General features: G+C 40.4%; 1 protein-coding gene across 8 annotated transcripts in view; it reads left to right on the top strand.

The window, feature by feature from the left end:
• Positions 1 to 26,021, top strand: part of RALGAPA2 (Ral GTPase activating protein catalytic subunit alpha 2) — a 334,693-nt gene that overhangs the window by 104,483 nt on the left and 204,189 nt on the right. For 7 of the 8 annotated variants that reach the window (XM_036085370.2, XM_036085371.2, XM_036085373.2 and 4 more), the window contains 4 exons: positions 2,681 to 2,792; positions 16,698 to 16,935; positions 19,425 to 19,589; positions 23,262 to 23,402. In XM_036085370.2, the coding sequence (XP_035941263.1) occupies positions 2,681 to 2,792; positions 16,698 to 16,935; positions 19,425 to 19,589; positions 23,262 to 23,402 (656 nt within the window). The remainder of the gene's footprint in view (positions 1 to 2,680; positions 2,793 to 16,697; positions 16,936 to 19,424; positions 19,590 to 23,261; positions 23,403 to 26,021) is intronic. The other variant, XM_078056859.1, reaches the window with a different exon arrangement.

Raw genomic sequence — 26,021 nt, forward strand, 5'->3', positions numbered from 1 at the left:
GAGCAGACAGAAGGAGAGGGAGGGTGGGAGGGGATGTGACAGGGACCAACCAGAGCCAGGTTGAGTGGGGCCTTGCTGGCCACAGGAGGGACATTGGCTACTCCTCTGTGTGTACGCAAGAGTGTGACACAATCCAGTTTATGTTTCCAAAGATTTCTCTGACTGCTTCTGGAGGAGAGACAGTGCAGGGGAGAGGGAGGAGTAGACAAAGTCAGGGGCCATAGCTGATGGCAGCTTACACTAGGGCTGTAGCCAGAGAAGTGCTAAGAAGCAGTCCTGAAATAGTGAGCAGCAGTGTTGTGTGAATGGTTAACAGTACCGCCTGTGTGAGAAGATGGGGACAACGTCAGTAGTAAAGAGTATAGGAAACCTGTTCCTCAGTGCAGGGACAGCACACACGCATAATTTCCCATGTTCCCATGGAAGTTTTACACTCTGGAGCAGTTCTTTTGTGAGGAGGAGGGACCGAAAGTCAGTATTTCACAAAATGCAAAGAAACAAGCTGGAGTCAACAGTGTTAGGAAAGATTTTTCCAAACTGGAGATGATCTTTACACCTCATTTTCTTCCAGAAGACTGTGTGGGAATTTCATGGCTTGCCAAGCTTTCATAGGTTCAGAAATTAAATTAACCCTGTGTCTTTGTCAGTCATTGCTTTGGTCAGGTTTGCATTTTTTTTTAAGTTTATTTATTTATTTGAGAGAGAGAATGTGTGAGTGGGGGGAGGGGCAGAGGGAGAGAAAGAGAATCTTAAGCAGACTCCCTGCTGAGTGCGGAGCCGGATGCAGGGCTCCACCCCATGACCCCGAGATCATGACCTGAGCCGAAACCAAGAGGCAGATGCTCAACCCACTGAGCCACCCAGGTGCTCCCAGGTTTGCATTTTTTGATAGCAGTTCCCATGACTGAGGTTTGGTTTTTTTCCTTTTTTTTTTTTATTATGTTATGTTAATCACCATACATTACATCATTAGTTTTAGATATAGTGTTCCATGATTCATTGTTTGCGTATAACACCCAGTGCTCCATTCAGTACATGCCCTCTTTAATACCCATCACCAGGCTAACCCATCCCCCCACCCCCCTCCCCTCTAGAACCCTCAGTTTGTTTCTCAGAGTCCATAGTCTCTCATGGTTCGTCTCCCCCTCCGATTCCCCCCCTTCATTTTTCCCTTCCTGCTATCTTCTTTTTTTTTTTAACATATATTACTTGTTTGAGGTTTTATATGAAAATTATTATGCTTTTTGTTCTCATCATGTTCATAAGATGGGTATGTAACCATGCATGTGGAAAGGATTATTTTTTGTTGTCTTAAGCATCACATAAATGTGAGCAGGCAGTGGTGATGCTGGGGTCTGTGACAGGGGCCTGGGTACCCTGGATATGGTGAGAGACATGCTGTCCCCTGCTCTGTGCCATTTCTTCCCTCATCCTCCTCTAAGCTGTCTGTTCCAGATGCATGCACCCACATCTCCCATGACTTGAGAGCTCTTCTTACTCCATGCTTCCAGAACCCATAGACAGTGTACAGCACAAGCAAACAACTAGAACAAAGTTCTAGATGTTGCCAACAGATAACCCTGGGATGAAAATCAAATGGGGTCAGCTACAAATAGGGCAGGAAACCCCATTTGTAGAGGTCATTGTACCATGAGAAACTTAATGAGATTCCATATCATTGTTAAGAGAAAATACTGTCTCAATATGTGGAAGTACAAGAAAAATATAAAGGAACTGTGATTTGGAGATCTCATCATCTGACCTGGACTGGATGACTTTGTCCAGTTCCCGATCTTATCATTAATGAGCATGTAGGCCAAGGAGAAAGTTATGAAGATGAATGAACAGTTAGTGGATAAGACCTCAAAGGAGAAGTTAAAAGGTGTGGTTCCCCTCAAAACAAACAGACCTCCCTTATATACAAAAGATACGTGTTCTTGGTTTGCATGGAATTCAAGAAAAGGAAAAGTAAGCAAACACTGATATGTTGAATGTAACTTAGCTGTGAGAAAGAAAAATGCCCTTTGGCTGTTCTGAAGAACTTACTGCTGTTTACACAATTAGTGGTGTTATTTTGTGTCTTCAGTGCCCTCTTGCAGACCCAGCACCTTCCAGGCACAAAACTCCATGCCTCAAAGTGACCAAAGGTGACCTTTCCAAACCCCCCTACCTGCAAGTTTCTCTGGATTTCAGTCATAGTATGATACTGACTGTGTATCTCCCCAGAATGAGGACCAGAATGTCTGTTTTATTTCCTACCACAAAGATAGATGGGGAGACCTCACAGGTTAAGTAAAATAATGGATGGGAAAATTAAAGGATGCTGCATTAAGTTCAAATGGGCACAACTATTCACTGAGCACTTTTAAGGGATTGGTATAGTTGGAGAAACAGTCTTGCCTCCCTGTTAGAAGGGGATAAAATTAGGCTAGGATGATACCTGTTTTATCCTGCCTATTGATGTGTGTGTAGGTCACATATTTTTAGAACTTTTGTAATGTAAGATGGTTTATTTTGATAAAATATGGTATTCATTGTGTAATTGGCATTCAGATTATTAATACTTTTGAGTAATGCATGATTATCATTGTTGTTGAATTCTTAAGAGAATTTCTTATACCTATAAATTAAAGTGCTTTGGAAATGTGATTAATGTGAGTTTTTATTTTGGGTGGCCCAGGGAACAGATGTTGCAAATACTACTCAGGATAACAGAAGCTGTCATGCAGAAGCCAAAGGATAAACAAATAAAAGACTTGTTTGCCCAGAGCTTGGCAGGGTTACTGTTTAGGGTAAGTCTTTTTTATTAAAACACTGCAAATGCAAGAAATGAATCAGATTTTACAGCAAAATAGTTTTAATCATTGAGAATTTTGAGAGTAAAATTAAACTCGAAATTTCTAGAAATTTCATTGTTAATTTTCTTTTTTAGCTTTTTCTTAAAGGTTGTAATCTATTTATTTTATTTTATTATGTTATGTTAATCACCATACATTACATCATTAGTTTTTGATGTAGTGTTCCATGATTCATTGTTTGCGTATAACACCCAGTGCTCCATTCAGTACGTGCCCTCTTTAATACCCATCACCAGGCTAACCCATCCCCCCACCCCCCTCCTCTCTAGAACCCTCAGTTTGTTTCTCAGAGTCCATAGTCTCTCGTGGTTCATCTCCCCCTCCGATTTCCCCCCCCTTCATTTTTCCCTTCCTACTATATTCTTTTTTTTTTTTTTTTGAGATATAATGTACTATTTGTTTCAGGGGTATCGGTCTGTGATTCAACAGTCTTCCACAATTCACAGCACTCACCATAGCACATACCCTACCCAATGTCTGTCACCCAGCCACCCCATCCCTCCCACCCCCCACCACTCCAGCAACCCTCAGTTTGTTTCCTGAGATTAAGAATTCCTCTTATCAGTGAGACCATATGATACATGTCTTTCTGTGATTGACTTATTTCGCTTAGCATAATATCCTCTAGTTCCATCCATGTTGTTGCAAAGGGCAAGATTTCGGGGGGTTTTTTTGATGGCTGCGTAATATTCTATTGTGTATATATACTACATCTTCTTTATCCATTCATCTGTCGATGGACATCTTGGCTCTTTCCATAGTTTGGCTATTGTGGACATTGCTGCTATAAACATCGGGATGCACGTACCCCTTTGGATCACTACATTTGTATCTTTGGGGTAAATACCCAGTAGTGCAATTGCTGGATTGTATGGTAGCTCTATTTTCAACTTTTTGAGGAACCTCCATACTGTTTTCCAGAGTGGCTGCACCAGCTTGCATTCCCACCAGTAGTGTAGGAGGGTTCCCCTTTCTCCACATCCCCGCCAACATCTGTCGTTTCCTAACTTGTTAATTTTAGCCATTCTGTGTGAGGTGGTATCTCATTGAGGTTTTGATTTGGATTTCCCTGATGCCGAGGTTGTAATCTATTCTTTACAGTTAGTGCTTGGCTTCTTTTAGGCCTTCCCACCTGTCTGCCATTTGCTTCCTCTTTTGACTTGCTTGAGGTTGGTAGAAATTAGGAAGACAATAGGAGCTGATGTTCTTGGTGGAGTGCCAGGTAGATTTGAGGAAGTAAAAGGTAAATGGAAGCATGGGAATGGGGATAAGGTGAGGGAACGGTTCAGGCTAGAAATAAAAATGTAAGAGTCATTAGTATGTTGGGCTATGTGTTGAAGCCACAGGACTAGACGGGATCACCCTGGAGAGATTTTGTGTCCTAAAGAGGAGAGGGCCATCTCCATGGTTGGTGGAGGAGAGGAACCATCCAAAGATGCTGAGAAAGGGTGGCCAGGGAGCTGGGAGGGAAACTAGAGGAGCATGTGTCTGGACACCTGGAAACAAGATTGGGGAAGAGGAGAATGGCCAGTTGACATTTTTTTTTTTTTTTTTGACAAGATGTCACTGGTTGAGAATATTCTAGGGGAATGAGGCCCACTTGGAGTGGATGGAGGAGAAAATGAGAGTTGGGCAGTAGAGGTAGAAAGTATAGTTAAGGCTTTGCAGAGGTGGAAGAGAGGAGGAAAAGAGGAGCTAGCTGAATGGGTAGCATGAATGGAAGTCAGAGTTTAACATGGGTGGTTTTAAAGTCTTTTTGCTTGCAGTGAGAGGGGTCCAGTGAGTAGAGCCTGGGGGAGAGAGAGGAGAACTAAAGAAGTAAAGTCTTGGATAAGGTGAGTGGGACTGGGCTGGCCCGAGGTGGGAGCAGAGAACCAAAAGAGATGGCTGTATCTCTTATATCTCACATGGTGGGAAGGGTTAAGAACCTGAGTAGTCTGACATCACCCTGAGGGGAAGAGAAGAGGAAGCAGATGATAACATAGGAAGTAGAAGTTTTAAAGGGTCCTGAGGGTGGTAGCCTATTGCAGCATTGCTCTAGAAAGCACTAGTATTTATGGGATGCACAGAATTTATGGAGCATTTCTGAAAGAGAACAGTGTGAAAGAACTCTGTAAAAGTGTAACAGTCTATACAATAGAGACAGTACAATAGATGGGCCTGCTTTGAGTAATTTGGTGGAAGATAGTATGGTGGATCATGAGCTAGAAGTGACGGTTGTAGGCAATTGCCAACTTCCCCCCTCAGCTGACTTGAAGGTGGTTTTAGAGGATATATACTAAGAGCATATCTAGAATACAAGTAGGAAATGGAGGGTGACACAAGGAGAAACTAGTTCTTTAAATAAGGTTATATATTCCCTTTGTAACACAAGAGAACCCAGTTGTTCATATTAATTTTTAATAATTTAATATGATCAAATGATCTTGGCTTGATGAAAAATATATGAGAAGCATGTACTCACTTGCCTCCTGAATAGTATAATCACTCTTACTCTGATTGCCTTGCCTAGTTATTAGATACATGGTCTACACATCATTTTGTGTGTGTCCAGCCTTGCCGCAAGGGTGGTACTGAACACTTGCTTTGCTTCCCACCCAAAGCACAGACACTCTGCTTACTTGGCTCTGACTCTCCTGGAGAGTTTCAGTGTCGGCACCTTCTCAGTCTCCCTGCCCTGATGGGCCTGGGGCTGCCAAGTGAAGTGGACTGAAGCCAGGCTCAGGCTAGTGGGTGCTTGGGCCTCATTCCTCACCAGTTGTCTGGCCATGCTTTTATGGGATGTGTTGGAATTGGAGCAAGAACTTGTCACTGAATTAAGCAAGAATCTATTCTGAAGTTGTATTTTTTGGTTTGTTTGATTAATTTTGGTTGGGGAGAAAAGATCCCCTTTTAATGGAGAATCTTGTCAGATCTTGAAAATTAGTTTTAAGTCCATGATTATTAATGATTTTGATGTCATCGTTATTATTTTGGAAATGGTTAGATGGATCAAGAAGAATGCTTAAATTAAGAAGCAACATAAAATAGTGGAGAGAGGATGAGCTTTTTGGAGGTAGACAGATTCTGCGTTCTGATCTCAGCTCTGGTACATCCTGGCTGTGTGGCCTTGAGCAAGTCACTTCACCTTCCTGAGTCTCTTCCCTAATCTGTCACAATCAGGAAAGGACTCCTTCTGACTTTGCAGGGTTGTCATAAGAATCAGAGTGGGTTCATCTGGGATTTATGATCATCTGTTGACCTCCCAAGCTCTTTTGTGGGATCCAAGGGGGAGAGAAAAATGTGAAAGGTCTGGACAGCCCTGCCAGGCAACCAAGTGGGCATCATCTTAATTCCATATTAAAATTAAACGTGCCATCACATTATTATTTGTTTGTTCACCTAGACTGTCTACAATTGCCAGGCTTGATTTTTAAAAATTTGAATAAGGAAACTATTAAAGGGGACAGGAAATTTTGAGTTGCCATTGTCCTTTTATCTTTTTAGAATTTTTCTGCTAGCGTTTAGTTTCTTCTCTCAGTAGATAACTTGGGTTGGCAAATTTTCTTTAAATGATAGTTGGGTTTTATTTAGATATTTACCAGGTAATGGTGTTTGCCATAAGTGATATTTTAATCTCTTATCAGTGTTAAATCGGACCTTATGCTTGAAGCTCTGAAAGTAAATCAGGAAACCTGGACTATGGTCCTTCTAATTACAGTACTTAAATTATATAGTCCCCTAAGTGTGGTGAGTAGAGGAATGCAGCAAGTGGTTGGTTAGGAAACAGGTGTAAGAAAAGGAGTGGTTTATGAACGGTTGTATTTTTTTTATACAGCTTGTTTGCCAAGATGTATTTGAATTTCAGTGCTGGAGGAAGTTTGGAGATGTTCTTACTCACTTTTTACTTTTGACCAGAAATGACTCCAGAAAAGCCAAGCAAATAGCCCAGCTCACAAACCACATTAGTGACAGAACCCCGAGACCAGGGCTCCCTGTTTCCCTCTTGCTAGACAAGGGTAACTTGCTTAGGGAGCAGTCTGCCTTCTTGCCCAGATGTGCCACCCCTCCCCCGCACAGGAGGCTGCACAGTTTTGCGCTGGGTTCAGATATTGTTAGCTGTGATTTATGATGATGATGATGATTCGCCAGGTCTGGCACATGTTTGTGAGATTTGCTAAGATGAATTTATTTATTTATTTATTTATTTATTTATTTTTGATGGTTTGTATCTTCAACTTTTATTTAAAGTAGACCAAGGCTCATCCCAAAGAAGTTTCGACGTGGACTCCTATCTATGGCCAGTTCTCTTCTCTGTTGCTTTTTATTTTTATTTATTTATTTTTTATTATTATGTTAATCACCATACATTACATCATTAGTTTTCGATGTAGTGTTCCATGATTCATTGTTTGTGCATAACACCCAGTGCTCCATGCAGTACATGCCCTCTTTAATACCTATCACCAGGATAACCCATCCCCCCACCCCCCTCCCCTCTAGAACCCTCAGTTTGTTTCTCAGAGTCCATAGTCTGTCATGGTCCGTCTCCCCCTCCGATTTCCCCCTTCATTCTTCCCTTCCTGCTGTCTTCTTCTTCTTCTTTTTTTTTTTAACATATAATGTATGATTTGTTTCAAAGGTACCGGTCTGTGATTCAACAGTCTTGCACAATTCACAGCGCTCACCATAGCACATACCCTCCCCAATGTCTATCACCCAGCCACCCCATCCCTCCCACCCCCCACCACTCCAGCAACCCTCAGTTTGTTTCCTGAGATTAAGAATTCCTCTTATCAGTGAGATCATATGATACATGTCTTTCTCTGATTGATTTATTTCGCTTAGCATAATACCCTCCAGTTCTATCCACGTTGTTGCAAATGACAAGATTTCATTCCTTTTGATGGCTGCATAATATTCCATTATACTACATCTTCTTTATCCATTCATCTGTCGATGGACATCTTGGCTCTTTCCATAGTTTGGCTATTGTGGACATTGCTGCTATAAACATCGGGATGCACGTACCCCTTCGGATCACTACATTTGTATCTTTGGGGTAAATACCCAGTAGTGCAATTGCTGGATTGTATGGTAGCTCTATTTTCAACTTTTTGAGGAACCTCCATACTGTTTTCCAGAGTGGCTGCACCAGCTTGCATTCCCACCAGTAGTGTAGGAGGGTTCCCCTTTCTCCGCATCCCTGCCAACATCTGTCGTTCCTGACTTGTTAATTTTAGCCATTCTGACTGGTGTGAGGTGGTATCTCATTGAGGTTTTGATTTGGATTTCCCTGATGCCGAGTGATGTTGAGCACTTTTTCATGTGTCTGTTGGCCATTTGGATGTCTTCTTTGGAAAAATGTCTGTTCATGTCTTCTGTCCATTTCTTGGTTGGATCATTTGTTCTTTGGGTGTTGAGTTTAAGAAGTTCTTTATAGATTTCAGATACTAGCCCTTTATCTGATATGTCATTTGCAAATATCTTCTCCCATTCTATCGTTGTCTTTTGGTTTTGTTGACTGTTTCTTTTGTGTGCAAAAGCTTTTTATCTTGATGAAGTCCCAGTAGCTCCTTTTTGCCCTTGCTTCCCTTGCCTTTGGCGATGTTTTTAGGAAGAAGTTGCTGCAGCTGAGGTCAAAGAGGTTGCTGCCTGTGTTCTCCTTTAGGGTTTGGATGGACTCCTGTCTCACATTGAGGTCTTTCAACCATTTGGAGTCTATTTTTGTGTGTGGTGTAAGGAAATGGTCCAGTTTCATTCTTCTGCATGTGGCTGTCCAATTTTCCCAACACCATTTGTTGAAGAGACTGTCTTTTCTCCATTGGACATTCTTTCCTGCTTTGACAAAGATGAGTTGACCATAAAGTTGAGGGTCCATTTCTGGGCTCTCTATTCTGTTCCATTGATCTATGTGTCTGTTTTTGTGCCAGTACCATACTGTCTTGATGATGACAGCTTTGTAATAGAGCTGGAAGTCCGGAATTGTGATGCCGCCAGCTTTGCTTTTCTTTTTCAACATTCCTCTGGCTATTTGGGGTCTTTACTGGTTCCATACAAATTTTAGGATTATTTGTTCCATTTCTTTGAAAAAAGTGGATGGTATTTTGATGGGGATTGCATTGAATGTGTAGATTGCTCTAGGTAGCATTGACATCTTCACAATATTTGTTCTTCCAATCCATGAGCATGGAACGTTTTTCCATTTCTTTGTGTCTTCCTCAATTTCTTTCATGAGTATTTTATAGTTTTTGGAGTACAGATCCTTTGCCTCTTAGGTTGGATTTAGTCCTCGGTATCTTATGGTTTTGGGTGCAATTGTAAATGGGATCGACTCCTTAATTTCTCTTTCTTCTGACTTGTTGTTGGTGTATAGGAATGCCACTGATTTCTCTGCATTGACTATATCCTGCCACTTCACTGAATTCCTGTATGAGTTCTAGCAGTTTTGGGGTGGAGTCTTTTGGGTTTTCCACATAAAATATCATATCATCTGCAAAGGGTGAGAGTTTGACTTCTTCTTTGCCGATTTGGATGCCTTTGATTTCCTTCTGTTGTGTGATTGCTGTGGCTAGGACTTCTAATACTGTGTTGAATAGCAGTGGTGATAGTGGACATCCCTGCTGCATTCCTGACATTAGGGGGAAAGCTCTCAGTTTTTCCCCATTGAGAATGATATTCACTGTGGATTTTTCATAGATGGCTTTTATGATATTGAGGTATGTACCCTCTATCCCTATACTCTGAAGAGTTTTGATCAAGAAAGGATGCTGTACTTTGTCAAATGCTTTTTCTGCATCTGTTGAGAGGATCATATGGTTCTTGTTCTTTCTTTTATTAATGTATTGTTTTGCTTTGATTTGCAGATGTTGAACCAACCTTGTAGCCCAGGGATAAATCCCACTTGGTCGTGGTGAATAATCCTTTTAATGTACTGTTGGATCCTATTGGCTAGTATTTTGGTGAGAATTTTTGCATCCATGTTCATCAAGGATATTGGTCTGTAATCTAATTTGTCTGATATAAGGATTGCCACCCCAACTTTCTTTTGGTGTCCATTATCATGGTAAATGGTTTTCCACCCCCTCAATTTCAATCTGGGGGTGTCTTTGGGTCTAAAATGAGTCCTCCTTGATGGGGACTTTGTCTGGTTTTGGGATCAAGGTAATGGCCTCATAAAACGAGTTTGGAAGTTTTCCTTCCATTTCTATTTTTTGGAACAGTTTCAGAAGAATAGGTATTAATTCTTCTTTAAATGTTTGGTAGAATTCCCCTGGGAAGCCATCTGGCCCTGGGCTTTTGTTTGTTGGGGGATTTTTGATGACTGCTTCAATTTCCTTAGTGGTTATAGGTCTGTTCAGATTTTCTATTTCTTCCTGGTTCAGTTTTGGTAGTTGATACATCTCTAGGAATGCATCCATTTTTTCCAGATAATCTAATTTGCTGGCATATAGTTGCTCATAATATGTTCTTATAATTGTTTGTATTTCTTTGGTGTTGGTTGTGATCTCTCCTCTTTCATTCATAATTTTATTTATTTGGGTCATTTCTCTTCTTTTTAATAAGTCTGGCCAGGGGTTATCAATCTTGTTCATTCTTTCAAAGAACCCAACTCCTAGTTTCGTTGATCTGTTCTACTGTTCTTTTGGTTTCTATTTCAATGATTTCTGCTCTGATCTTTATTATTTCTCTTCTCCTGCTGGGTTTAGGCTTTATTTGCTGTTCTTTCTCCAGCTCCTTTAGGTGTGGGGTTAGGTTGTGTATTTGAGACCTTTCTTGTTTCTTGAGAAAGGCTTGAATTGCTATATACTTTCCCCTAAGGACTGCCTTTGCTCCATCCCAAAGATTTTGAACAGTTGTGTTTTCATTTTCATTGGTTTTCATGAATGTTTTTAATTCTTCTTTAATTTCCTGGTTGACCCATTCATTCTTTAGTAGGATGCTCTTTAGCCTCCATGTATTTGAGTTCTTTCCGACTTTCCTCTTGTGATTGAGATCTAGTTTCTAAGCACTGTGGTCTGAAAATATGCAGGGAATGATCCCAGTCTTTTGGTACTGGTTGAGACCTGATTTGTGACCTAGGATGTGATCTATTCTGTAGAATGTTCCATGGGCACTAGAGAAGAATGTGTATTCTGTTGCTTTGGGATGGAATGTTCTGAATATATCTGTGAAGTCCATTTGGTCCAGTGTGTCATTTAAAGTCTTTATTTCCTTGTTGATCTTTTGCTTAGATGATCTATCCATTTCAGTGAGGGAGTTATTAAAGTCCCCCAGTATTATTGTATTGTTGTGGATGTGTTTCTTTGCTTTTGTTATTAATTGGCTTATATAATTGGCTGCTCCCATGTTGGGGGCATAGATACTTACAATTGTTAGATCTTCTTGTGGGATAGACCCTTTAAGTAGGAAATAGTGTCCTTCCTCATCTCTTATTACAGTATTTGGTTCAAAATCTAATTTGTCTGATATAAGGATTGCCACCCCAACTTTCTTTTGGTGTCCATTATCATGGTAAATGGTTTTCCACCCCCTCAATTTCAATCTGGGGGTGTCTTTGGGTCTAAAATGAGTCTCTTGCAGATAGCATATCGATGGGTCTTGTTTTTTAATCCAATCTGATAGCCTGTGTCTTTTGATTGGGGCATTTAGCCCATTTACATTCATGGTAACTATTGAAAGATAATGAATTTAGTGCCATTGTATTGCCTGTAAGGTGACTGTTACTGTATATTGTCTGTGTTCTTTTCTGGCCTATGTACTTTTAGGCTCTCTCTTTGATTAGAGGACCCCTTTCAAGATTTCTTGTAGGGCTGGTTTCGTGTTTGCAAATTCCTTTAGTTTTTGTTTGTCCTGGAAGCTTTTTATCTCTCCTTCTATTTTCAATGACAGCCTAGCTGGATATAGTATTCTCGGCTGCATATTTTTCTCATTTAGTGCTCTGAATATATCCTGCCAGTCCTTTCTGGCCTGCCAGGTCTCTGTGGATAAGTCTGTTGCCAATCTAATGTTTCTACCATTGTAGGTTACAGACCTCTTGTCCCGAGCTGCTTTCAGGATTTTCTCTTTGTCTCTGAGACTCGTAAGTTTTACTCTTAGATGTCGGGGTATTGACCTATGTTTATTGATTTTGAGGGGGTTCTTTGTGCCTCCTGAATTTTGATGCCTGTTTCCTTCCTCAAATTAGGGAAGTTCTCTGCTATAATTTGCTCCAATATACCTTCTGCCCCTCTCTCTCTTTCTTCTTCTTCTGGGATCCCAATTATTCTAATATTGTTTCATCTTATGGTATTACTTAACTCTCGAATTCTGCCTTCGTGATCCAGTAGTTGTTTATCTCTCTTTTTCTCAGCTTCTTTATTTTCCATCATTTGGTCTTCTATCTCACTGATTCTCTCTTCTGCCTCATTGATCCTAGCAGTTAGAGCCTCCATTTTTGATTGCACCTCCTTAATAGCCTTTTTGATTTTGACTTGGTGAGATTTTAGTTCTTTTATTTCTCTAGAAAGGGTTTCTCTAATAACTTCCATGCTTTTTTCAAGCCGAGCTAGTATCTTTAAAATCATCATTCTGAACTCTAGTTCCAAATTCTTACTAATGTCCGTATTGATTAGGTCCTTGGCAGTCGGTACTGCCTCTTGTTTTTTTTGTTGAGGTGATATTTTCAGTCTTGTCATTTTGTCCAGAGGAGAATAGATGAATGAGAGAACAAAATGCTAACAGGGTAACAACGTCCCCAGAAAATATACACTAAACAAGTCGGAAGAGACCTGAAACTGGGGGAAAAGAAAGGGAAAGAAAGAAAAAAGAAAAAGAAAAAGATAAAAACAAACAAAAAAAACAGAATATGATCAAATATGATCAGGCTGGTGCATAGATCAGTGCCACACACTAGATTTGTGTCATAATTTGGTCTGTTAGAAGAAAGCACCTCACAAAATTTTAAAGAAAGAAAAACTTATGTATGTACAAAAATAAAGGTTAATACGATGAAGGGGTGGAATATGACTGTAAAGATGAAAATTATAAAAGATTTTATAAAAGGAATTGATAAGAAGTTGGTTTGAAAAAGAAAGAAGAGGATTTAAAAAAAAGGGGGGGGGAGCAAATGAGATCAGGCAGGAGACTAGAACAAAGCCATATACTAGAGATTTAGGGTATATTTTGGTCTGTTAGTAGAAACTGTATCCCAAAATTTTAAGGAAAGAACAACTTGTATATATATATTTTTTTGCATCTGGGATGGGCAGAAATATTTGCAGGTTGGCACCATATATATATACACACCAATAATAAGGTTAACTACTATGAATTGATAGAATATGACTCTAAAAATGAAAAATAAAAAAGTTTTTTAAAAAAAGGGATTGATACGATGTTGGTTGAAAAAGGGAAAAAGAAAAATTCAAAAAAAAAAAATTAACTTTGAAAGACTAAAGAATCATGGGAAAAAAGCCATGAATTCTATGTGCAGTATTCCCCTAGCGCTGGAGTTCTGCCGTTCTCATTGATCGGTAAACTTGGTCTTGGCTGGCTGTTCTTGCTGATCTTCTGGGGGAGGGGCCTGTTGCCGTGGTTCCCAAATGTCTTTGCCGGAGGTGGAATTGCCCTGCAATTCCTGGGCTAAGTAATCTGCTCGGGTTTGCTCTTGGGAGCTTTTGTTCCCTGCAAGCTTTCCATACAGCTTTGGAGGCCGAGAGTGAAAATGGTGGCCTCCCAATCTCCACCCCTGAGGAGCCGAGAGCTTGGGGCTCCACTCCTCAGTGCGCCCCCAGCGAAAAGCAGTCAATCACTCCCGTCTCCCCGGTCTCCAGCCACACTCCATGCTCACCCGGCCTGTGATCGAGCATTTCTGTCTCTGGCACCCGACCCCGTGTAGAATCTGCAAACCCAGCAGATCCCTGTGGTGCGCTCCCGCGCCGCTCCTCCCAGGAGAGGAAGGAGAGTCTCCCAGGATCTGCCGCTTGTTGGGTCCCTGCTGGAAGAGCAGTGGCCCGACTGTGCCGCAGATCATGGTTTATGGCAACCCCGAGCTGAGAGCCCGCGCCTCGGCTCCGTCCCTGCAGCCGGCTTCCCCGCCCCGATACCTGGGAGCTCTGCCGCACTCAGGCACCCCCGGTCTTTCTGTGACCCCGAGGGTCCTGAGACCACACTGTCCCGCGGGGGTTCCACCCCCCGCCTAGCCACTGGAGCGACCTCCCTCAGTGGAGCCGACTTCTAAAATTTCTGATTTTATGTTCCGCTGCTCTATTACTTGCCAGAAGCGGCCGATGGAGGCCCCCTCCCCCACCGTCTATTCTCCCGAATATCGCCTCAGATTCACTTCTCCGCACGTCCTACCTTCCAGAAAGTGGTCGCTTTTCTGTTCAGAGAGTTGTTGCTATTCTTTTCTTCGAGCTCCTGTTGAGTTTGTAGGTGTTCAGAATGGTTTGATCCCTATCTAGCTGAATTCCTGTGACCAGACGAAATTTAGGTCTCCTACTCCTCCGCCATCTTGCTCCTCTCCTGCTAAGATGAATTTAATAAGCTGTAAGAAGTCTGTGTTCTGTCCTTGTTTTATAATTAGTCATTAACGTGAAGCCAATGCAAGATTCCCAGCACAGGGCATCTTCTACCACACGAAAATTCTGCTTTTAACCTGAAGCTAGTGCTGTAACCAGACGTGAGGCTGAGCGCTGGTAGCATTACCAGTCTCTCCTTTCTCCTCTTACTCTGCAGAGATTCTCTTTGAGCTACTCTTTATTAATTTTATTGTGTATATGCACTTTATGGTAATGCCCTCCAACTCATTTTGAAAACAGGAGTGTAAAATGGAATAAACAGAAGATGGCATTTTAGTCATAATGAATATATGTAATAAGGTCTTAGTAAGAGTAAATGATAAAATTACTTTAGCTTTTTCTTTTGCATTGTTCCTTTACATTCATCCATCTTAGAATCATTTTCAGTATGAATATTTAAAACCTTGTTTTCAATATATTTAATGATTTTAGCTCAACTTTCACATTTTTACCCTTTTAAAAAGTGTGGTAAATGTGAATTGAAACATAGAGAACAGGTACATTGTGTAAGGGTCATTTTAAATATGATTTTTCAAGTGGTTGGAACAGACCTGCCTGATTATAGACTGTTTTCTGTTTCTCAAAGTTTTCCTATGTGTATGTTAAAGAAAAATTTCTCTTGTAATTAAAAAGCCAGTTTGCCCCTATCACATGCATAGGACAACTTCCATCGACTGTGGGAGTCTATTTGCATCTGGGATGGGCAGAAATATTTGCAGGTTGGCACCTTAAGGAGCACATTTAGCTCTGACAACAGATCAGGGAAGTTACACAGACTTTGGATATAACTATTCCCTCTAGTAAGATTAGGAAAGCCTTTGGGGCTCACCTGAGAAGGACTTGGCACTTCTTTCAAGGCAGATATATTTTGATTTGAATTTTAAAGGATGTGGACCATTTTGGCAGAGGTAAGGAACTAGGCCATTTCAAGGTAAGGAAATATCCAAAATATGTGCATAATTGTCTGGTAGGGTTGCCCATGTGACCATTCATAGTGCCGTGGACCATAAGGCTAGAGGAGGGACACAGAGAAGTAAGTAGACCCTTAAGGAAAGTACTCTGATAGGGAAATGCAGACAACTGTGGGTATGGAGGTACTTACTGGAGGCTAGGTGGAGTGGCAGTCAGGGACACCTTGGAGGAAGTAATGTCCACATTGTGCCCTGAGGAATGGGAGTTAAAGAGGCAAAAAAGAAGGGAAGAGAGGAAGGAAGACTACATGCAAAGGCCAGGAGCAAGAGACACCAAGTCGAGGAACTGAAAGAATCTCAATGGAAGCATTGAATTCTTTTTACTCTTACGTTACATTAACAGGTGCCTGCAGAACATGCAAGTAGAGCTCTCTAGTATGCAGATAGAAAAGTTCAGGAAACCAGGGAGGTCTGGGCTGAACATGGAGATTCAGAAGTCAACAGTATACAGGTGTTAACTGGAGCCATGAGAATGGAGACTAGAACCCCAGCAGAGGTGGGGTGGCGCAGGAGAGGAGAAAGCCAGAGCAGCCACTTGACTGGGAAATGAGGAGGTGCACATGCAGTGAATGTGGAACATTCTTTCAAGAAATTTGGCTTTAAAATTAGTTCTAGCTAGAGGGGGGATCTGGGCTCAAGGGACCTTTTTTGTTTGTTTTTTTGTTTTTAAGATGAGGTAGATTTGGAACATGTTTAAATACTGACGGGGAGTTGCTGGCGAAGTAGGATAGACTGAAGAAGGAGAGGCAGGGTTACTGGAAACAGAAAGACCAAGGAGGAGGTTCAGAGCAGAGATGGGAACAAGCATAGAAGAGTGGGAACCCCCCTTCACTTAACAGCCTGCAGATGGAGGAGAAGCTGGGCAAACACCTGTGCCTTGTGGGTAAAGGTTGAGGGCATTCTTGCTTAATGAGTTCTGTTTTCTCTGAAGTCTGCAGTGAGTTCATCTACTAAAAAGCAGGGAGGAGTTGGTGGAGCTGGAGAGGAGGGTAGAAGCAGCCACTGTAGAGAGTGAGAGAGAGAGAGCTATCTCAAGAAGTAGAACAGTTGTGCTGAGAGCTTTGTCTTTCCCCAGTTACAGCCAGCACTAGCCACAGACACTAGAGGGATTTTGAATCAGTAGCTTTGTTCATGGTGATAACTGATTTCTCTGTAGCTCAGATCCTGGTTACAGTTGATCAAATGAATTTTGAGAAACTAAAAGAAAAACAAGATCAAGTGCTCTTTATTTTAAAGTTCATTTTATTCATAGCAATTTAAAATATTTTGTTAAAAATCATTCTTATTCCAAATGAGGGTGATTCAGTTCTCTTGTTGGTTGGTTCTAGACACTCATGGTGGCGTGGATCCGAGCAAACCTCTGTGTGTACATTTCCCGAGAGCTCTGGGATGACTTCCTTGGCGTGCTGTCCTCCCTCACGGAATGGGAAGAACTCATAAGTGAGTGGGCCAACATCATGGACTCCTTGACAGCAGTGCTCGCGAGAACGGTTTACGGAGTTGAGATGACAAACCTACCTCTGGACAAATTAAGTGAACAAAAGGAAAAGAAGCAGCGAGGCAAAGGTACCTCCACTCCTACAGAGTAACACCAGACATCTGAGATTGAGGAGGAGTGTGTGTCTATACATTTAGGCAATTAATATGCGTGGAATTTAATAAAAAACAGAACCAGCCATATAGGCGTTGTCTTTTTTTTTTTTTTTTTAAGATTTGATTTATTTATTTGACAGAGAGATAGCAAGAGGAGGACCACAAGCAGGGGGCGTGGGAGAGGGAGAAGCAGGCTTTCCGCCAAGCAGGGAGCCCGATGCGGGGCTCGATCCCAGGACCCTGGGATCCTGACCTGAGCCGAAGGCAGACGTTTAACGACTGAGCCACCCAGGCGCCCCTAGGCGGTGTCTTTTTAATGGTGGTGTTGAACTGTGTTTCATAGCACTCTGTCCTCTTAATGAGGATGATGAATTTATGAAGGAGCTGTGAATGAAGAAGGAAGATGAAGGGGAGTAGCAGTAGTAGCAACAATAATAATAATGGCTCATGCTTGTATGTATTCTCTCTCTTGACCCTCTAACGTCTGAGTTATCATCCCAGTATCATAGAGAAACTGAAGTACAGAGAGTTGGTGCTGACAGACTCATTCAAGGTACATAGCTAAGAAGTGGGAAAGCCAGAAATCAAAGCTAGGCAAGTCCAGCTCCAGGCAGCACACTAGAAAGACGTATTCCACTGCCTGCTTAAGATAGGTGGAAAAATCCTAAATGTTTCAGATAGGAGTCATTTTGACCTTTTTTGTGTTTCTGGGTAAAAATTGTTTTGAGAGCTAGAGTCAGATCAAGGTGGAAAACATTAGTGGTGGTTTCTATTGGGGACAACAATTTGTCTTCCTTAACTGTTTGAAGGCTATGATACAGTCCTTGGATTAATTCACTTGTACTCCAATTTATTATGTAAAGATTTTGAGGCAGTTCACAGAAGTACCTATAATACAATAGATAGGAGCGCCTGGGTGGCTCAGTTGGTTAAGCGTCTGCCTTCGGCTCGGGTCATGATCCTGGAGTCCTGGGATTGAGTCCTGCATAGGGCTCCCTGCTCGGCGGGGAATCTGCTTCTCGCTCTTACCCTACCACCTCTTGTGCTCTCTCTCTCATTCTCTCTCTCTCTCAAGTAAATAAATAAAATCTTTAAAAACAATTAAAAAAATAAAAATATAATAAAATAGATAAAATGCATAAGGACACTGGGGCAAAATTAAAGGGGGTGGAGTTGCAGGAGTTTTTAAAATGCCAGAATGCATGCTGGAGAGCCTCCTATGCTTGCTGGGGTGGGAGGAGGGGGGCAAGCTGAGATTTGACTCTCATCTTCACAGGGTTACAGCAGAGGATCACAGATTACAAAAGGGGAAAATCCGCAGCTTAGGTGATACATAGCTTTTCCTGGTCCTAAAATCTGGGCAGAGTTTCTCCTCCAAAGATTCATAAGGTATACATTGCTTGCTGTGGGTAGACTACAGCCTCAACAATAGCCTTATTATAGACTGTATCAGCTTTTCCTGTGTGACAGATCACCCCAAAACATAGTGGCTTAAAGTAACAGCCAGTTGTTTAGATCATGATTTTATGAGTTGGCAATTTGGTTTGGACACAGTTGGGCAGTTCTGCTGGATTCACTCCTGTGTTTGCAGTCAACTAGGCTGTCAAATAATCAGCTAGACAGCTCTAGAGTTGGCCAGCTGTCAGCTGGGGCAGTGGTAGGGGGACTTGGCCATAAACCTTTCATCACCCAGCAGGCCAGCCCAGGCTTTTTTTGTGAGGACTTAGGGTTCCAGGAGCAGCAACAGGGCAAGCCCAGATTTTCAAGTGCATTTCATATCTCTGCTTGCTTGGTTTTGCTTCCAAAGTAAGTCATGTGATGAAGCCCAGGATCATTGTGGGAGAGGAACACAGAGGATGTGGATGTGGGGAGGTGTGAACCAACTATGGTGATTATTTAACCATACAGACATGTAATTAATGTGACTGATTCTTATAATATCTTCGCTGCAGTCTGGGAGTGGCTGTATTTATTTATAGGAAGGTAAACAATTTGAAAAACACTATGGAATGATAAAGAATGAATTTAATTATTTAATTAATGACTATGGCAAATATTTCTGATTTATCTATTATATTGCTTTATTCTAAAAATGAATTTAAATATTCATTATGGAAATACTTGCCTTCTAAGCACTGGATTTGTGGAAACAAAGTACACTCTCAGGAACCTGGGTGTGAAAATGATCCACAGGGGGCAGCCACCAGCACATTACCTGTGCAGAAATCTCTGTCTCATTCTCTTTTCTCCTTTATCTCTTTTGGATCCTTGACCACTCGTTTGAAATATTTAACCAGAGCTCTATGAGAGGAAAGCAGAGAAGTGGTACCTAATTTTGCAACAAGAGAAGTTGCTGATTATATACAGTTGTATTTATGAAATTTGCTGAGCAACACAAGCTGTGGAATGAATGATAATGAATTCAGCCTTTATATTATTTTTCTTGTCTTATCCTTTATCAGGCTGTGTTCTAGATTCTCAGAAAGGAACCACTGTGGGGAGATCCTTTTCTCTCAGCTGGCGGAGCCACCCAGATGTGACCGAGCCAATGCGATCTAGGAGTGCCACCACATCTGGGGCGCCAGGAGTTGAGAAAGCAAGAAATATCGTTCGCCAGAAAGCAACGGGTAAACGTTTATTTAAATATTTCTCTAAGGTCTAGTTGCTATCTGAAAATGGATTTATAGGAATAAAATGTTTTAAAAGTTCTAAAATTCCACTCAGAACTCAAATACATGGCCTTTTATTAAATGGGATGTTTCCATATCTTTTAGTTGTCTGTTCTGGTTACTCTTCAAATCTGTTTTTGATACTTATTTCTGAATCTTTCATTGTGAAAAAGACCTTGAGATGTTAATGTTGAGTGAGATATCTGTGCAAAAGAGAGAAAATAGATACTTTGTTTGAACCCTGAAGAAAATAGATTCTCAGTAATCACACAGTTGCACTACTGTTGTTGAGCAGCGTTAATCTTAGTGTGGCACTGTTCCAACAAAGAAAAAGAGAATAATGCACTTAGTTTGCAGGACTGGAGGGGGATATTTAAGTGTTTTGCTTCTTTTAGGAAATGGGAGCTTTACATGCCTGGAGCTGTTGTTCTTCTAGCCTGTTAGAACTAACAAGAACTTGGCCAAGAACCCCCAGTTTTTTGGACTGGTTTGCTACACTTCACTTTAAAACCAAAAGATAAATCTTTAAAAAGTAAGCTTATATCCAGTATTTAATAAGAGCAAGTAAAGCCCCTTCCTCCCAGTGACTTTGAGGCTGTAACTACATTTAAAACAAATTTATCTGAGTTTCCTGTAGTTTTTCACATCAGTAATACCATGCTGTCATAATCAATATTCAGCATGTTGACTGCAGAAAGTCACAATATCCTCTGGTCATAAACCAGAGTCATTACACTCAGCGTATCTTACAGTGCTTAGTAAAGGCTTCGTACAGATGGCTTAGAATCCTGTTGGAGTCTATGAAAACATATTATTCCTTAACCCTAATTGTCTAATGCTCTTTGCCATAGCATTTGTTGATAATTATCACCTTATTTACATTCACCTCTTGTTCTGCTTCTCCTGCTTTCCTTCATCTCTCCCCTGAGGAGAGACTCAGTTCCTAATAACAGGCAACTTTGGGGAAGGCTTACTCAATGATTTCCATTCTTGTTCCAACTCCTAAAAATTCCTTTCTTCCATCTTTGAATCAGAGCAAAAGTTTGTGACAAAGTGGCATCATGCCTCAGCTGCCCAGACTCCCTCAGGGCCCTAGAATTGTAATGATAATAAAAATGATCATTCAAAACACTGTGTAAAACTCTACTTTCACATTTTAATGAGCAGCAAAGTATTGTATATTGCATGCTCCTTATTCCCCTACTAGGCTAAAACACAGCCTTAGAAGACATTGTATTTTAGTTTTTCAGCAGGTGTTTCAGACCAGCAATACGATAGTGGCACCAATATTGTTCTCGATAATCCTCAGTGCATTTATGCCAGTGAGCTTCTGTTCATCAGTGTTCTCGGGTGTCAAAACCATGGCATTGCAGCAATAAGAACTTTTACAAAATCACGTTAAAGGTATTTAGACTATGTCACTTTAAAGTCATAAACCTGGCCTTTTTAGGATTAATTAAATTAAAAACACTTGGAACCATAACCTTTAAAAGATAATGGGATAAGAGCTATTGAGTTGGATGGGTCTCTTACCTTTATGTATTTTGTACACACATATGTATTTCCTTTTTTTTTTTTTTTTTAAGATTTTATTTCTTAGTAATCTCCACACCCAAGGTGGGGCTCGAACCCACAACCCTGAGATCAAGGGTCACATGCTCCACCAGCACCCCATGTATTTCCTATTTTATTTTACACATTTATCTTTTTTAGTTGCCTGTGAAAACAACAGTCTCTGAAGATTTTATTATATCATGCTGTTTTATAAAATTAATTTATATAGACTAATAGTCACTATATAAATAAACTGGTTTTACTCAGTTCTGTTGTTTTTACATTGTGTAATAATTCTCCTTTCCATCTTTTAAAAAAGGCCTAGAATAATTTCATGGTAGATTTTGATTTGTGTGGAGGCCACCTTTTAATGAGAGAACTGCAGCTCAGGAAGTTAGTTTTTGCCACTTTTATTTAGCATTAAAGTGCTTATTATGGAAGACTCATTTGAAAGTGACTTTTTTTTTTCCTAATCTCAATACAAGAATAATTTAAGATTATTATATTATAGTTTGCCTTACAGACTACTTAGACTGAGAAAATGTCAGTGATGGTGGTAAGATGGAAATAATAAAATAATCAATTGCAGAGTAGGGAAATGACAATTAATTTAACAGAGAATCAACTACTTTGCAACTTAAAAGGAACTAACAAGAGAGTCTTAAAGAATCATAAAGGAAAACTTTGTTCCTGAGTGTGAATGATGCTAAAATTTTAGATGTCTAAAATGAGTGATTAAAACAAGTCAATTTCCACACAAAAAAATTATTCTAAGTTTTATTATTTCTAAAATAACTAGTGATCAGTTTCGGGAAAATGCACAATCATTTCATTTATAAAAGGACATTGAGAGATGAACACATCTTTTAGGAAATTTGAAGTAAGTCAGTTTGACATTCGCATGGAAGTCATTTTCCCTTAAATATTATCTTACCCATTTGTGAAGTGTACTGTAATCACTTTAGATGTGGGAGTTAGAACTGGGAATTTGACAGCCAGAGGTTGGGGCCCAGGGAGACACAAGGAAGTGAAAAGTTTGTTTCGCTCTTTACAAATGTATCATTCTCATTTGTATTTCTGTTTCATTAATGTGAAATAAAATCACATAAAAGTAATAGAACAGCAAGTAAACCTTTAACCTAGTTTTAAGGATAAAAGTGATCTTACTGATGGTAGTTTCATATATATGAGGTGTATTCTCTTCCTGTGTTTATCCATTTTCTCAAATGGTCATTTCACTAGCAGTCTTTTGAAAACTTAAGAGCGGGGCGCCTGGGTGGCTCAGTAGGTTAAGCGACTGCCTTCGGCTCAGGTCATGATCCTGAGTCCCCGGATCGAGCAGGGAGTCTGCTTCTCCCTCTGACCGTCCCCCATCTCATGCTCTCTCTCTCTCTCATTCTCTCTCTCAAGTAAATAAAATATTATTAAAAAAAAGAAAACTTAAGAGCATCATAAAGTTCATACTAAGAGATTATGGATTTTAATAAGCACGAAATGTGTTATGGAAGGATGGGTTTCATGGAGATTTTTGCCTTTTTTTCCAAATACCAAATCTTTCAGTGTTCAACTTGACTTTTATGTGTTTCTGAGGTTTTAGGACATTTAATTTACTAAATGATTTGCTTTTGAATACAGTCAGCTCTCAGTAAACCAACTTTTGAATTATTTATTATTTGTAAAGCAATTTTAATCTTAGGCTAGATTTTTCCCTCCCCCACCCCCATGGTCTTTTCATATGTGTGTCCTCTAGGAAGGGAAAAGTGATTATAATGTCCACCCAAATAAAAAACCCAAATGTGGGTCTGATACACAGCAGGAAAAAAGGAAAGCTAAATATGTAAAGCATTCTAAAATAAGATTATCTGTGAATTGTCTATTCTCCCATGTCATGAGAATGACTGAAGGTTGGCTGTATTTAGAGACTATGGTTAAATACTCTGCTTTGTACTGACTTCTTTTAAAGTATAAAATGACCTCCTTTAAATATTGAAAGGAAGACCAGAAAAATAGCCATAAAAAAAAGTGAAAGATCCTGATGTGCTTCTGACATAAATGTTACTTTCTCTCTCCTGGAAGCCAAGCGAAGCCAGTCTATCAGCAACTGTGTCCACCTTTCTGAGGCTTTGCCTGCCACTAAAAGCGTCCCGCTCCTCCTTCACACCGTGAGCGCTCTCTTACCTGGTCTCTCTCACTCCTCTTGCTCTCACAGGCTGTCAGGTATTGTAATGCTGTGTCTTGTGTCCGTCATGTCCCCGGGCTTCTCTCGCTTGCTGCTGGGCCTTGCTTCCTTTGTTAAACCCCTCCAGCCCCCCACCACGCATGCGTACCTGGCCGTTGCACTTTGCGCTTATTTTCGATGAATATTAATCATTGTTTTTATGTAGTTAGATGTTTAGTAACAATTAAACAGTCAAGAAAAATTTATTTCTTTAACACCACTGGTCTTTGCTTTCCCAGTTAAGAGAATACAGGATTTTGTGGCCCATAGTTTTTAACAGTGTACCTTCTGTACAATGCTTGAAGAACAGAAGTTTTGAGCATGTTGGTGTCCAAATGCTTGCTGTGCCTCCCCAAAATGGATAAACGGGAAGATTCATATAGGCAAGAACTCCTTGGGATTAATAAATCATAATCATATACAAAATAATAATGTTTATGGAGATTCACACTGATTATTAAGATCTGGGTAAAAAAAGATGCTAAAAAGTACAATTTTCAAAACAAGGGAACATTGTTCTTATGCTCCAGCCAATTAAAATTGAGTTTAGCCACATGTGGTTTGCACACAGTGTTTTTCTGGATTATTAAGACATTATAGCACCAAAAGTGGTGATTTTTGGCATAGACCCCTCAACAACGGATCTCCTTTGCTCTACAGTGAATAATTAAGCCCATGTCCAGTTACTTTTCAATGATTCTATAATGAACTGAATCTTCATGCTAAAGAGGGACATGTTTTCATGTTTTCTTTTCAGAAAGATGGTGTTATTGATTAGTATTTATTTAGTATCAGAGATAGCCTGCTTGTGACTTTCTGTAGCACTAAATTATGCCATACGGTGGTATAGCAAAGCAGAATCAAATCTTAATTTCCCTGATGAGTATGTAAGATACCATATTATTTAATTAGCAGACTATGAGGGAAGAAGTTCATTTTATTGAGACTAAGGAGTACATTTCTTAGAAAATACTTTTCTCGGGGCGCCTGGGTGGCTCAGTCGTTAAACGTCTGCCTTCAGCTCAGGTCATGATCCCAGGGTCCTGGGATCGAGACCCACATCGGGCTCCCTGCTCGACAGGAAGCCTGCTTCTCCCCTCCCACTCCCCCTGCTTGTGTTCCTGCTCTCGCTATCTCTCTCTCTGTCAAATAAATAAATAAATAAAATCTTTAAAAAAAGAAAAAAAGAAAATACTTTTCTCTAGTAAATACCAAAGGTGAAACACAGTAAGAATGGTAAGATGGTCACCAGTCAGTTAAATTACTCATGAGCTACTTGATAATTTGGTTTTCAAAAAAGTGCTACTGCCTAGAAATGATTAATAAAGCATTTAACATAGTTTGCTTTTTTTTTTTTTTTAACGTAGTTTTCTTTCTATTTGGCTGATATATAGCTGATACGCACCCAAAAGGAGTTCTTTTCATGGTGGAAAGTTTTTGTTTTTCACAGTCCATTTCTTTCCCCCATACTGTTCCATTTCATAAAGGTTTCTACTAGTTTGTCCAAAATATTTTTTTCACAAGAAACCTGTTTCTGTTCGTAATCTCATTTTGGAAACTTTTTTCTCATTCGCTGTTACATTTTAGTTTACCCAGATTCTTGATTCCCATAGATAGGTACATAGTTCCAACAGAGGTTAAATATGGTTTAGAACAGTGGTTCTCAACTGGGCATGACTTTGCCCCCCAGGGAACATTTGGCAGTGTCTAGAGACATGGCACAGCTGGGGCAGCGCCGCTGGCGTCTGGTGGGATGCTGCTAAACAGCCTCATCGGCTGCACAGGACAGCCCCCTCATGAAGAATTATCTGACCCAAAGTATCAATAGTGCTGACTTTGGGAGACCTTGATTTGGAGTGATACGAAGCAGGACATGCTGAGTCAGTATTTTCCTGCCTTTGCCGTCCTTATTTCTGGTTTTATAGAACAAAGGGTAAAGGGACTGAGCAGTATAGTGACATTGAGAACATTCTGCTGTTCCCTGTGCTTCATCTGACAACTGCAGTAACGAGCTCTGCCTTAGTCTGATGCCGTTTGTTCCTTACTGTTAAGGTGATGCTGTTTTCCTTTGCGATTGTCCTTTCAAGAGACTAGGCCAAGAGCAGTGCATATCAATCCTGTCTTAGATTGTACATTCTCACTGGTTGGCACACTAGAGTATTAAATTTGTGTTCCAATTTAAATCCTAGTGTGTTGGCATATCTTGCTCACCTGTTGCTAAGTATAGATATAAGTAGATTTATATCCACCTATCCATAGTATGCAGATACTATTAATGTTGACTTTCTGGCCACAAGTTCTTTACTATAAAAATGATTGCTAATTTTGTTTTCATTTGTTAACATATCTTGTTTTGTTTCTAGTCTGTATGACTATACAGGATGCCAAAATTGCTTTAAATAATATAAACAATAGAGAATTACTTACCTTCAGCCACTATTATATTTATTCTAGTCCCTTTAGGACTCTATTTGGTGGCATCAGACTTTTGGGAAAGCAATAACCACCTGTATTCCATTTATATGAATAGCTACATAAACATGTGGGAGGTAGAACTGGCAGTTTTGGCGATTTTCCTCTTTCTCCTTTGTGGGAACAGTTCTTTCCAGCTGTTTTGC

The sequence above is a fragment of the Halichoerus grypus genome, chromosome 10 (assembly GCF_964656455.1).
Source record: "Halichoerus grypus chromosome 10, mHalGry1.hap1.1, whole genome shotgun sequence".
NCBI lineage: Eukaryota > Metazoa > Chordata > Mammalia > Carnivora > Phocidae > Halichoerus > Halichoerus grypus.